This window comes from Nannospalax galili, unplaced genomic scaffold (assembly GCF_000622305.1).
Source record: "Nannospalax galili isolate Female #2095 unplaced genomic scaffold, S.galili_v1.0 scaffold185, whole genome shotgun sequence".
NCBI classification, from domain to species: Eukaryota; Metazoa; Chordata; class Mammalia; order Rodentia; family Spalacidae; genus Nannospalax; species Nannospalax galili.
In genome coordinates this window covers 2,001,040-2,014,103 of record NW_008355474.1, presented here as the reverse complement: position 1 = coordinate 2,014,103, position 13,064 = coordinate 2,001,040, and the positions used below count along the sequence as shown (strand labels likewise).

Sequence of the window (13,064 nt, the reverse complement as noted above, 5' to 3'; positions counted from 1 at the left end):
CGAGGCCAGCCTGGTCTACATAGTGAGTTCCAGGAGCTACAAGGAGACCCTGTCTCAAAAAGACAAAAAAAATTTTTTTTGAATTGAATTTTTGTGTATTTCATACATAAAATCATCTTTATAACCCCTTCTCCTTTGGTACCCTCCCAACCCCGCCCCCCCCACCAACTGGAGTTCATGCATTCTGTCATTTGTATTAGGGCCTATTATGTAAAGTTAGTGACCCAAGACGTCCCTCAGTGCAGGTTCATCTTCTGGGGTTTAATCAGCCTATCTAGAATCTCTCCCTTCAAGAAGATCTTCTCTTCCTCACCCACCAGTAATCAGCTGCCTATCATTTTTCGACTAAGATTGGGGCTTGCTGTTCATTTCCATAGTTTGGTACTGAGTTTTTGCCTAAGTTTGAATGGGTCTTGTGCATGCTGACCCCATTGCTGGTGGACTATTTCTGTATGGTCATGCACCTCTTCCCTGGCTCTTATAATCTTTCTGCCCCCTTTTCTGCCATGGTCCCTGAGCCCTGGGTGGGTGGACCTCAATATAGGAGACCTGTCCAAGGACCCACACTCTGCCAACTCTTATTCTTTGCATTTGGGCCATTTGTGGCCTTTTGTGTTCCTGGCCCTCTGTTGCATGAGGGAGATTTATTGGTGAGAATTGAAAGTGTTAGTGTTCTTTTCATCCCTTGTTCTATGTTCTGTGAGTCTTAGGTGTAGAGGTTAAATCCTAAATGTGCCACTTAGGCTTGGGTAATTCACAGAGAATCTTTATGTGTGACCAGTGGTATAACTCTGTAGTGATCTCTGTTGAGGAAGAAGGTACTTAGATGGGTGGTGACTGGGATACTTGTCTGTAAATTTAAGGATCCATATTTTGCACATAGGAAGAAATTACATTTATCTAGGGATATGAGAGCCTTGGGTTTTCTCTGAGATATATGACTTCTCCAGCTATGTGTATTTGGCTAGATTTACAGTACCAGATATGAGTTTCCTCCCATTGAGTGGGCTTTAAGTCCAATTAGGTAGCTGTTGATTACTCCCAAGATAAAAGTGCCACTACTGCACTAAAGTCCTTTGCTTTGCTGGTCTTTGATATGGTTTTTAGTCCTTGAGGCTAGGGTTGAACCATCAATTGATATACCAGCTTGTCTAGTGCTCTCCAAAGCTATGAGAGCTAGCCTTCAGGGGAGGTACCTTCTAGGTCAGTTCTAGCTCCATTGCTCCAAATCCTATGTCTGAAGTATATCCTGTCTTCAGCAGTAGGATCCTTACCGTGAAGTTCTGGGAGGTAATCAAGGACTGTGGCAATAGCCTATGTAAATTTGGGAGTCTCTTGGACTAACCTGGCCAACAACTCAAAGGAAGGTTTCTCCTGTCTGGCACTGTTTCTTGTTATGTAGTCTTCGGCTGTACTCACAGACTCATCTAGAGATAGTGTATGTGTAAGTTTTCAGTAGGTTTTAGGACTGATACAGTTCCCTCCGATTTTTTATACTAGCTAGGCATTATTTATGTCTCCTCTTTCTCTCCCTGTCTTATCCTCCCCTCCCCACCCTTCCCATTTAAAGTGTCCCCATTTTCCCCATTTCTCCCTTGATAATTTTTGTATTCTATGAACCTGCCTCTTTTGAGTTCCTTCTTCTCCCATAATTCTTTGTATAACCCTCCTTCTCCTCCTCTGCTTTAATTACCCCCTCCCCCTTTTTTATACATTTCTCCCTTAATAACACCTGTCGCCTACTATTCTTCTCTCTCAGGTTCCTTATTTCCCTTTACCTCCCTGGTTTCCTTCCACTTTCCTGGTTCCTGCAGTTACATCAGGATATGCACTCACTTATAACAATTTGATGCTAGGATCCACAAATGAGGGAGAACATACATTGTTTGTTTTTCTGACTGTTACTTCACGTAGTATAACAGTTTCTAGATCCATCCATTTTCCTGAAAATTTCATCTTTCTTTACTGCTGAGTAGAACTCCATTATGTAAATGTACCACATTTTCATTAACTACTCATCAGTTGATGGGTACTTAGGTTGCTTCCATCTCTTAGCTCTTGTGAAAAGAGCACCAACAAACATGGTTGTTGTACAAATATCTGTAAAAGAATGAGTCCTTTGGGTATATGCCAAGGAGTGGTATAACTGGGTCATATGGTAGATTCATTTTTATTTTTTTAAGAGTTCTCCACACTGCTTTCCATAGGGGTTGCATGAGTTTGCAATCCCACCAGCAGTGAATGAATGTTCTCCTTTCTCTACATCTTTGCCAGCATTTGGTATCATTTGATTTTTTTATCTTAGCCAGTCTGACTGGGGTAAGGTGAAATCTTAAGATGGTTTTAATTTGCATTTCCCTAATTACTAATGATGTTGAACACTTTTTAAGATATTTCTTAGCCATCTTTATTTCTTCCTTTGAGAACTCTCTGTTTAGATCTTTAGCCCATTAATTGGGTGATTTGCCCTCTTGCTTGTTTTCTGAGTTCTTTTATGTATTCTGGATGTTAAACCTCTGTCAGGTGTCTCACTGGTAAAGACTTTTTCCCCACTCTGTGGGTTTTCTCTTGACTTTCTGGATTGTTTCTTTTGTTGTACAGAAGCTTTTTAGTTTAATAAGGTTCTGCTTGTTGATTGTTGACCTTAATTCCTGAGCAATTGATGTCTGGTTTAGAAAGTCCTTTCTTATACCTGTATCTTTGTAGGTTACAGCCAATGTTTTCTTCTAATAGTTTCTTCTTAAGAGTTTCCAGTTTCACACTGAGGTCTTTGATCCATTGGAGTTGATTTTTGTGCAAGGTGAAAGATAAGGGTCTCGTTTCATTCTTCTACAGGTAGAGATCCAGTTTTGCCAGCACCATTTGTTGAAGATTCTGTCTTTCCTCCATTGTGTGTTCTTGGCACCTTTGTCAAATATCAGGTGGCTAAAATTGCAATTACTCATATTTGGGTCTCAATTTTGTTCCATTGGTCTATGGGTCTATTTTTGTGCCAGTACCATATTGTTTTTATGACTATAGCTCTGTAGTATACTTTGAGATCTGGTATAGTAATCCCCCCAGCATTGCTTTTTGTGCTCAGGGTTGCTTTGGCTATCTGGGGTCTTTTGTGCTTCCAAATGAATTTAAGGATTTTTTTTTCCTAATTCTGTCAAAAGTGTGTCATGGGGATTTTGATTGGGATTGCATCAAATCTATATATTGCTTTTGGTAGGATGGTCATTTTCACAATATTAATTCTTCCAATCCTCTGATGTCTTCCTCAATTTCTTTCTTTAAAGGTTTAAAATTTTTGTTGTAGAGATCTTTGATGTCTTTGGTCAGATTTATTCCAAGATTTTTTTTTTTGAGGCTATTGTGAATGGGAGGGAGTCCCTGTACTTTCTCCAATTGCTTACTATTGGTATGTAGAAAGGCTACTGATTTTTGTAGATTAATTTTGTAACCTGCCACTTTACTGAAAGTATTGATCCGTTTTAGGAGTTTTCTGGTAGAATTTTTGGTATCTCATATGCAAAAAGGGATAATTTGACCTCTTCTTTTCTAATTAGTACTCCTTTAATTTCCTTCTCTTGTCTTATTGTTCTAGCAGGAGTTTCAAGCACTATATTGTAAAGGAGTGCCAATAGTGGACATCCTTGTCTGGTTCCTGATTCTAATGGGAGTGCTTCCATTTTTTTTTTTTTTTTTCCATTTAGAATGATGTTGGCTGTGGGTTTGTTGTATATAGCTTTAATTATGTTGAAGTATGTTCCCTCTAGTCCAGTTCTGTCTAGGACTTTGAATATAAATGTATGCTGAATTTTGTCGAAAGTCTTTTCTGCATCTATTGAGATGATGATGTGGTTTTTATCTTTGAGTACATTTGTATGATTTATGATGTTTATTGACTTGTATATATTGAGCCATCCCTGCATCTCTGTAATAAAGCCTACTTGATCATGGTGAATGATCTTTTTGATGTATATGTGGTTTGCAAATATTTTGTTGAGAATTTTTGCATCTATGTTCATTAAGAATATGGGTCTATATTTTTTTGGTTCTGTCTTTACCTGGTTTTGGTATAGAATGATGCCGGTTTTATAGAAGAAATGTGGGGGTTCTCCTGTTTCTATCATTTTTAAATAATTTAAGTAGTATTGGTTGGAGGTCTTCTTTAAAATGTCTGGTAGAATTCTGCTGTAAATTCATCTGGGCTTGTTTTACTTGGGAGGTTATGTATTACTGTTTCGATTACCTTATAGGTTATCGGTCTGTTTAAACTATTGCTCTCTTCTTGGTTTAACTTTGATGGTTCCCATGATTTTAGATATCCTTCTATTTCTTTTAGGTTTTCAAATTTAATAGAGTATAGGTTTTTAAAATATTCACTTATAATGTTCTAGATCTTTTGGGTGTCTGTTGTGATGTTTCCCCTTTCATCTCTGATTTTGTTGATTTGGATTTGCTTGCTTGCTTGCTTTCTCTCTCTCTCTCCTTTCTTTCTTTCCTTCCTTCTTTCTTTCTTTCTTTCTTTCTTTCTTTCTTTCTTTCTTTCTTTTCTTCTGGGCTAAGGGTCTATCTTGTTTAGGCCCTTTTCAAAGAACCACCTCTTAGGGTCATTGATTCTTTGTATTGTTTTCTTTGTTTCTATTTCATTAATTTCTGCTTTGATTTTTGTTATTTCTTCTCTTCTGCTGGGTTTTGGTTTCATTTGTTCTTGCCTTTCCAGAGTCTTGAGCTACAATGTTAAGTCATTTATTAGTGCACTTTCTGATTTTTTTAATGTAGGCACTTAGGCTATCAACTTCTCTCTTAGGGCTGCTTTTAAAGTGTTCCAGAGGTTTTGTTGTGTTGTATTGTCCTTTTCATGGAATTCCATGAATACTTTTTATTTCTTTCTTAATTTCTCCTTTGACCCACTCATCATTCAGGAATGTGTTGTTTAATCTCCATGAGTTTGTGTAGTTACTAGGGCTTCTTCCACTATTGATTTTAAGCTTTATTGCATTGTGGTCTAGTAGAATGCATGGAGTTATTTCAATTTTTTTATTTTTTATTTTTGTATTTGCTGAGGTTTGAGGTTTGTTTTGTGCCCTAGTATGTGGTCAATTTCTAAGAAATTTCCATGGGGTGCTGAATAGAAAGTGTATTCTTGGGCTGGAGAGATGGCTCAACAGTTAAGAGCACTGACTGCTCTTGCAGAGGACCTGGGTTCAATTCCCAGCACCTACATGGCGGCTGTGGACCGTCCTTAACTCCAGTTCCAGGGGAATCCGAAGCCGTCTTCTGACCTCCACGGCATTGCACAACAGAGGTGCACTCACATGCAGGCAATACACATACACATAAAATAAAAATAATAAATTTAAAGAAAGAAAGAAAGTGTATTCTTTGGTGCTTGGGTAGAATATTTGGAAGATGTGTGTTAGGTCCATTTGATGTGTGATATCATTTAATTCAGATGTCTATTTATTCTTTGTCCAGTTGACCCTGTCTAATGGAGACAGTGGGGTATTGAAGTCCCCTACTATTACTGAGTTGGGATTAACCTGTGTCTTAAAGTCCTGTAGTGTTGTCATAGTTTGCTGTAATTCTGATTGATTTTCCTTTATGTGTGACTTGTTTTTCTTTTGTAGCCTTCAGTAGTCTCTCTTTGTTCTGAACATTTCATGTTTTTATTATGGTAATCTGTGGTTTCTGGTCTTGTCTGGTGTTCTATGTGCTTCTTGTATTTGTATGGGAATGTCTTTCCTTAATTTTGGGAAATTTTCTTCTACAATCCTGTTTAAGATCTAGTCAATACTGTTAACCTGAAATTCTCCTACCTCTATGTCTATGATACGTAAATTTGTTCTTTTCATGGTGTTCCACATCTCCTGCATATTCCATTCCTGCATTTAAAAAAAATTTTTATAATCTTTGCTTGAGTTGTCCAATTCTTCAACTTTGAAAATGTTGATATTGAAGGCATTGATATTCTGCTTTCCATTTCAGAATCATTCTAGCAGTAAGGCTTTCTCCTGTTGTTTCAGATTGGCTTATTGAGTTTTTCACTGCCTTCTTCATTTCAGCCTGAGTTTTCCTCAACGTTTCTATCTCTTGTGAATTCAGTCAAGAGTTTATCCCTACCCTCTTTTAATTCTTTGTTTTTGTTTGTTTGTTTGTGTGTTCTTTAAATTCATTGAATTCCTTGATCATGTTTATGGCTGTTCTTTTAAATTCTGTGCCCTGGGTTGTCTCTAGGGGTTTCTCTTTGTAGAACTCTTCTACAGGACTGGTGGAGTTTGGTGGGAACATGCTGTTTTGGTTTTCTATATTCTTATTTTTCGGTTGTTATTTTTGGCATGTTAATTTCTTTTGTTGTTTGTGATTCTGGTATGAAATTCAAGTCTTCTTTTGTTGAGTTGAAGTTTGCTTCTATTTGTATTATTGATGTGCCTTAGTTGTTTTCTTATTGGATATGTAATGCTGGTTGGTCTAGATTTTAGGTTCTCTCAGATTTATTTTAGAGGGAGCTGATGGCTTCAGATCAGCTACTCAGGAGCTCCCACAGAGGCCCGTCACGCTCCAGTCAGGTACACTTAAGCTTCTTTCTAACATTTGGACCCCTACTAGCCGGTACTCACAGCACAATTTGGGAAGTTGCTACAGGGAAGCCCGATTTTGGCACTCTTAGGCAGTCTGCTGAGTTCTCAGCCCCTATCCCAGGTGGAGGCTGTTTGTTTTCTTTTTTTGAGACAGGGTCTCCCTGTAGTTCCAGTTGGCCTGGAACTCACTATGTAGACCAAACTGGCCTCCATCTCACAGAAATCCCTCTGCCTGTGCCTCCTAAGTACCAGGATTAAAGACATGTGCCACCATACCTGGCTTTAAAAAAATTTTATGTGTATGAGTGTTTTGCCTGTATGTATGTAAATGTACCACATGCAGTCAATGCCTGCGGAGTGTTGGATTGCCTGAAACTGGAGTTACAGATGGTTATGAGCTGTCATGTGGGTGCTGGGAACCAAACCCAGATCATCTAGGAGCCAGTGCTCTAAACCACTGAGCCATCTCTCCAGCCCTTTGAGTAACTTCTTTTGCTCTTAGATGAAATCTAAACTTTCAGGGACTGGAGAGATGGCTCAGCATCCCAGCACCCACATGACAGCTAACAACTCTGGAGAGAATCCCAGCACCCACATGGCAGCTAACAACGGTCCGTAACTCCAGTTCCAGGGGATCCGACAGCCTCTTTTGTCTGGCCTGTGGCCATGTCTGTGGGGCATCTTCTTGATTGTTGAGTGATATGGGAGGGCCCGACCCACTGTAGGTGGTGCCACCCCTGGGCAGATGGGCCTGTGTTGCATACAAAAGCAAGCCTAGCAGGGGCCAGGGGAGCAAGCCAGTAAACAGCATTCCTCCAGGGTTTGTGCTCTAGTTCCTGCCTCTAGGTTCCTGCCTGAGTTTGTAACTTGGGCTCCCTGATGAACTGTGACCTGGGAGATGTAAGACAAAATAAACTCTTTCCTCCCCAAGTTGGTATTAGTCAGAGTATTTTGTCACAGCAATGAAGAAACAAACTAAAACAGAAATTGGTACCGAGAGTGGGGTATTGCTATGACAGACCTGACCTTGGTGTTTTTAGGAGGATTGTGGAAGCATTCGGAACTTTGGGCTGAAAAAAGCCATTGAGTGCTTAGAGTTTGTGGCTATGGAGCTTGGAACAGTTATGCTGAAAGAGTTGTGAACAATGGAGGCCTACTTGTGAAGCTTCAAAGGGAAGTGGAAACTATCAGAGCTGTTTGATATTTTGAATTGAGAATCTGTGGGTTCTGGTGAGCTGGGGCTGAAGAATCAGCTGTGATTAAGAAGAGACCAGAACCTGAAGTAAAACCTTTGCTTTACTGGGACAATTGATGGTGGTTAGCTGGAGCTGAAAAATCAGCTGTAAGTAACAAGAGACCAGCATCACCATGGTAAAATCTGGAAAGTATTTCCTCAGAGTCTAGACCCATAATCTGTGGTTGAGAGGGGACCCGCACCTACATCTCTAGTTGAAAACAGGACTTGGTAATGTGTAAGAGTGTCCTTCATGGTTCTGGTGTTGAAAGTGTGAAAGGGTCACAGCAGCTGAGGCTTGGCACTCTGAGAGGTCAGGAAAGGCAATAGGTGAAAGTGCAGCTTCAGTTGCAATGAAGACCCCAGGATTGAAGGGGTCATAGAAAGAATCTGAGGCTTTGCACTCCAAGAGGCAAGAGAGGCCATTGGTAATGGTGTAGCCTCAGTTTCAGTGGAGACCCCAGTTTTTGGAGATTCCAGGACCATGGGATGACCACCAAGGGCAGTGGCAGGTGTGGAATGGAGCCAGCCTAGGACTTCCAGACAAGCTGTGTGTGCTGTGGACGGCAGAGACAGAGAGGTCAAGCTGCCAGAATCCTTTGGAGCTCAGAAGATTGTGAGTGAATCCCAGATGTCCAGCCTTGAGCTACTTTGCTGGACTTTGATTTTGCTTAGGTATGCCCGATTCTTCCCTTTGAAATTAATACTTGTTTTGGATTTTACAGGAGCTCCCAGTTGAGAGACTTTACAAGACTGTGGACTTTTAAGCATTTGGATTTAAGGACTGTGGGGCTTTTAAAGTTGTACTGTCTTACGTTGTGATAATAATGTTAACATCATATCCTGCGGATAAGAATTGGAAAGGTTATGGTTTAATAGCGATGTGTTTGTGTGTCAAGTTGACAAGGGGTCAAATGTGCTGGATAGCTTTAGTGTCAACTTGACACAGCTGGGTTGAGGGGGCCTCAATTGGGGAATTGCCTCCATAGGACTGGCCTGTGGCCACGTCTGTGCGGCATCTTCTTGATTCTTGAGTGATGTGGGAGGGCCCAGCCCACTGAAGGTGGTGCCACCCCTGGGCAAGTGGGCCTATGTTGCATAAGAAAGCAGGCTGAACAGGGGCCAAGGGAGCAAGCCAGTAAGCAGTGTTCCTCCATGGCCTGTGCTCCAGCTCCTGCCTCCAGGTTTCTTGAGTTCCTACCTTGGGCATCCTAATGAACTGTGACCTGGGAGATGTAAGATAAAATAAACCCTTTCCTCCCCAAGTTGGTATTGGTCAGCGTGTTTAGTCACAGCAATGGAGAAAATAGAACACCTCCCTTTCCTCAAGTTATTGTCTATCTCAGCCCCTTTTTTGTTGCCTGTACATTTTTTTCTAATTTTTTTGTACCATAAACTGAGTCAAATTATCATCTCCATCTTGTTCATCTTTCTATTGTTCCAAGGAAGAAGAATGTACACCAAAAGTGTTTGTTGATGGATGCATGTCCCTAAAACATGCCATAGTGTTAAGTGCTGATGAAACATTTAATACATGTTTATAAAAAATGAATTTTCTCCCTTTGTTTTTTAAGACAAGATCTCACTCTGTCACATAGACTGGCCTTGAACTTATAGCTATCCTTCTGTCTCAGTCTCCCAAATAATGGAACTATAGGCATCAACCACCATGCCTGGCTCTATAAAATAAATTTCTGCACAGATTTTAGTCTTTTTTGCTGTTATTTTCTTTGTTTTAGACAGGATCTTTAGCCTAGACTGGCCACAAACTCTAGTTTAACCAAGGATGACCTTGACTTTTGCTTCTTCTGCCTCTACTTCTAGAGTGCTGAGATTATAGGTGTGTGCCCCCCACCCAGTTTTTGGGGTACTGGGGATCAAACCCAGGGCCTTGCGTATATTAGAAAAGCACTTTACCAGCTGAGCTATAGCCTCAGCCCTTGTCTTGGTTTTTTGAGAGAAGTCTTACTTTTTTGGCCCTTGCCGACCCTGGTACTTGATATATAGCCCAGGCTGCCTTAGAACTGGTGAGGGGCTGGAGAGATGGTTCAGCGGTTAAGAACACTGGTTGTTCTTACAGAAGACCAAGATTCGAATCCTAGCACCCACATGGCAGCTAACAACTGTCTATAGCTCTAGTTCCAGGGAATTTGACAGCCTCTTCTGTCCTTTGAGGGCATTGCATGACACAGGTGCACTTAACCTACATGTAGGCAATACATGCATACACATAAAAAATTAAAAATAATAATTAAAAAAAAACTGGTGAAAGATGCCCCTGCTTCAGCCTTAGGTGCCGGGATTACAGGTATGTACCACCATGCTCAGCTAACTTTTAGTCTTGATGGGCCAGGATCTTGTTAAGATCTTCCTGCTTTATCTAAATAAAAAAGTATTTGTGATATAACAGAGTCTCTGATCTGAATCTAACAGTACTTTTTCATTTTGAGTTTTTAGGTTATTTGGGTAAAGGAGCTGATGCCAGAGGCTTGTCACTTTTCTTTCTTTGATTGCAGTTGACCAGTCTCCTTCAGAATCAGGCAGTGAAAGGAAGAGCTGTTGGAGCACTCCTGAGAGCCATCTTCAAAGGTAGTGATTTCACTTCTCTCTGAGTGTAATAGTTGGTACATTTGTTCACTTTGGGCATCTTTGCTGCTTTTATTACTGTTTGAAGCCCCATTCGGACATTTTCTTTCTTTAGGAGATTCTACAGAAGCAACTAATGGGATTTGGAATGGGAACCTGAGATTATATTGTTGATTTTTGGAGCCTGTATAGAAGGCACTCTACTTTGGTTACTTGTGCTTTTGGAGTTGTGAGGACAACCTATGTCTACTTCTTACTCTGTGGTTTCCAGGGGGTTGGGGGCCTCTGGATTTGAAATAAATGGAGTATCTTGTATGCTTCACATAGAAAGTTTTGATTCCCAATGTGTCTTATTTGTTCACTATCTTGAGCAAGGCATCTATGTTCAGATTGTGACTCAAAGTGGTTCCATAAATTGTAGTAGAATAAAAATTGCCCCCCCTTTTTTTGACACAGGTCTGTACTTATTCTGTACCCAGGTGGACCTGGAACTCATACATACTACTTTAGATTACGATTACAGGTGTGCACTACTGTGCCGGGCTCTGGGTTTTCAGTTTGTTTTGTTTTGAGACATTTATTTATCTATTTATTTATTTATTTTATTATTTTTATGTGTATGTGTGTATTGCCTGCACTTAGGTAAGTGCACCCATGTCATACAATGCCCGTGGAGGACAGAAGAGGCTGTTGGATCCCCTGGAACTGGAGTTACAGATAATTGTTTTTTTTTTTTTTCTTTTTGGTCTTTTTGAGACAGGGTCTCTCTGTAGCCCCAGCCGGCTTGGAACTCGCTTTGTAGACCAGGCTGGCCTTGAACTCACAGAGATCCGCCTGCCTCTACCTCCCAAGTGCTGGGATTAAAGACATGCACCACCACACCCGGCCTAGTTACGGATAATTGTTAGCTGCCATGTGGGTGCTGGGATTTGAACCTGGGTCTTCTGCAAGAACAGCCAGTGTTCTTAACTACTGAGCTGTCTCTCCAGTCCCCTGAGACCTTTTCTTAAAAATGCATTCTTCTTCTTTTTTTTTTTTTTTAAGATTTAATATTTTGGAGACTGGAGAGATGTGTGCACATGCACCACCTGTGTGCCTATGGTCTGTGGAGGACAGAAGAGGGCATTAGATTCCCTGTAACTGGAATTATAGACAGTTGTTTGCAACAACTGTGGGTGCTAGGAACTGAACCTAGGTTCTCTGGAGGAGTAGCCAGTGCTCTTAACTGCTGAGCCATCTCTCAAGCCCCTTGTTTTGAGATTTTGAGAGAGTCTCACTACACATCCACGGTGTTCTAGTTTGCCTTCAGTTACTATGACAAAACACTCTGACCAATACCAACTTGGAAAGGAAAGGGTTTGTTTATATTACATCTCCTGGGTTATAGCTCATCACTGAGGGAGTCCAAGGTAGGAACTCAGGGCAGGAACCTGGAGGCAGGAGCTGGAGCATAGGCCAGGGAGGATTGCTACTTACTGGCTTGCTCTCATGGCCCATGCTCAACCTGCTTTCTTATATAACATAGGCCCATCTGCCCAGGGGTGGCACCATCCACAGTGGGTTGGGCCTTCCCATATCATTCAATAATCAAGAAGATGCCCCATAGACATGGCCACAGGCCAGTCCAATGGAGGCAGTTCATTAATTGAGGCTCCCTCTAGCCAGGTTCAAGTTGACAACTAAAGCTATCTAGCACACAAGGCTAGCCTTGAACTTGCAATCCTCTTGCCTCAGCCTCCCACGTGCTAGGGTAGGCATGAGCCACCAGGCTTGTGTGTAGTAGGATAAAATTCTACAAGGCAAAAATTAAAAGTGACTTCAGACTTGTAAGCTGTTTTAAGTTGGTTTAGTTTTATTCCTCCACAAAAATTGAGTTTCCACTGCAAAGGCATAAAAACATCTTCCTGTTCAAAAGAATTTTCAAACCTAATTGAGTCAGCTTTTATAGTAATTTGCTGAATGTTTTGTGGAAATACCAGAGGAAAGGAAATAATGAAATAATGGCAGTTTCCTGTATGAACTAACAAGTAGAAGAAATAGGATAATTTGTTTCTCAGCTGGACAAATCTGGATAAATTATCGTGGCTTCTACTTTTGTAACTCACTGTATTTAAAAAGATAAATTTGGTGGGTGTGGTGGCACACGCCTTTAATCCCAGCACTCAGGAGGCAGAGGCAGGCGGATCTCGTGAGTTCCAGGCCAGCCTGGTCTACATAGTGAGTTCTAGGACAGCTGGGGCTTCAGGGAGATCCTGTCTCAAAAAAAGACGAAAAGAAAAAGATAAATTTGGAAGTCCTAGATTAAAAATATCATAAATTATCAAGTATTTGTAGGAACTACCTTCTAATATTTCAGTTTGGTTAAATTGACTGTATGTGACCCATAGTCCACATATTGTCTCCATGAATTTTCCAACTGAGGACATTGTCATAAGTAGTGTCTGTGACTGCTTTGAGACTGACTGCTTTCATTTGACCATGTTACACAGATGTACCTGTGTTGTAGCCTGTATCCTTTTACTGACAGACAATATTGTGTGTATGGATTTACATCTTTGTGTTTGTGACTTGATTATTTTTGCTTTCTGGCTACTCTAAATACTAGTTATGATCATGTTTATACAAGTTTTTTTGTGGACAGGGTTTTATCTCAGTGGAGTTAGGAATATATATAT

At 40.7% G+C, this 13,064-nt stretch overlaps 1 protein-coding gene across 3 annotated transcripts in view; it reads left to right on the top strand.

The window, feature by feature from the left end:
* Fanci (FA complementation group I) overlaps positions 1-13,064 on the top strand; it is a 101,933-nt gene that overhangs the window by 18,185 nt on the left and 70,684 nt on the right. For all 3 annotated transcript variants that reach the window (XM_008852825.2, XM_029555966.1, XM_029555965.1), the window contains exon 3: positions 10,320-10,392. In XM_008852825.2, coding sequence (XP_008851047.1) covers positions 10,320-10,392 — 73 coding nt within the window. The remainder of the gene's footprint in view (positions 1-10,319; positions 10,393-13,064) is intronic.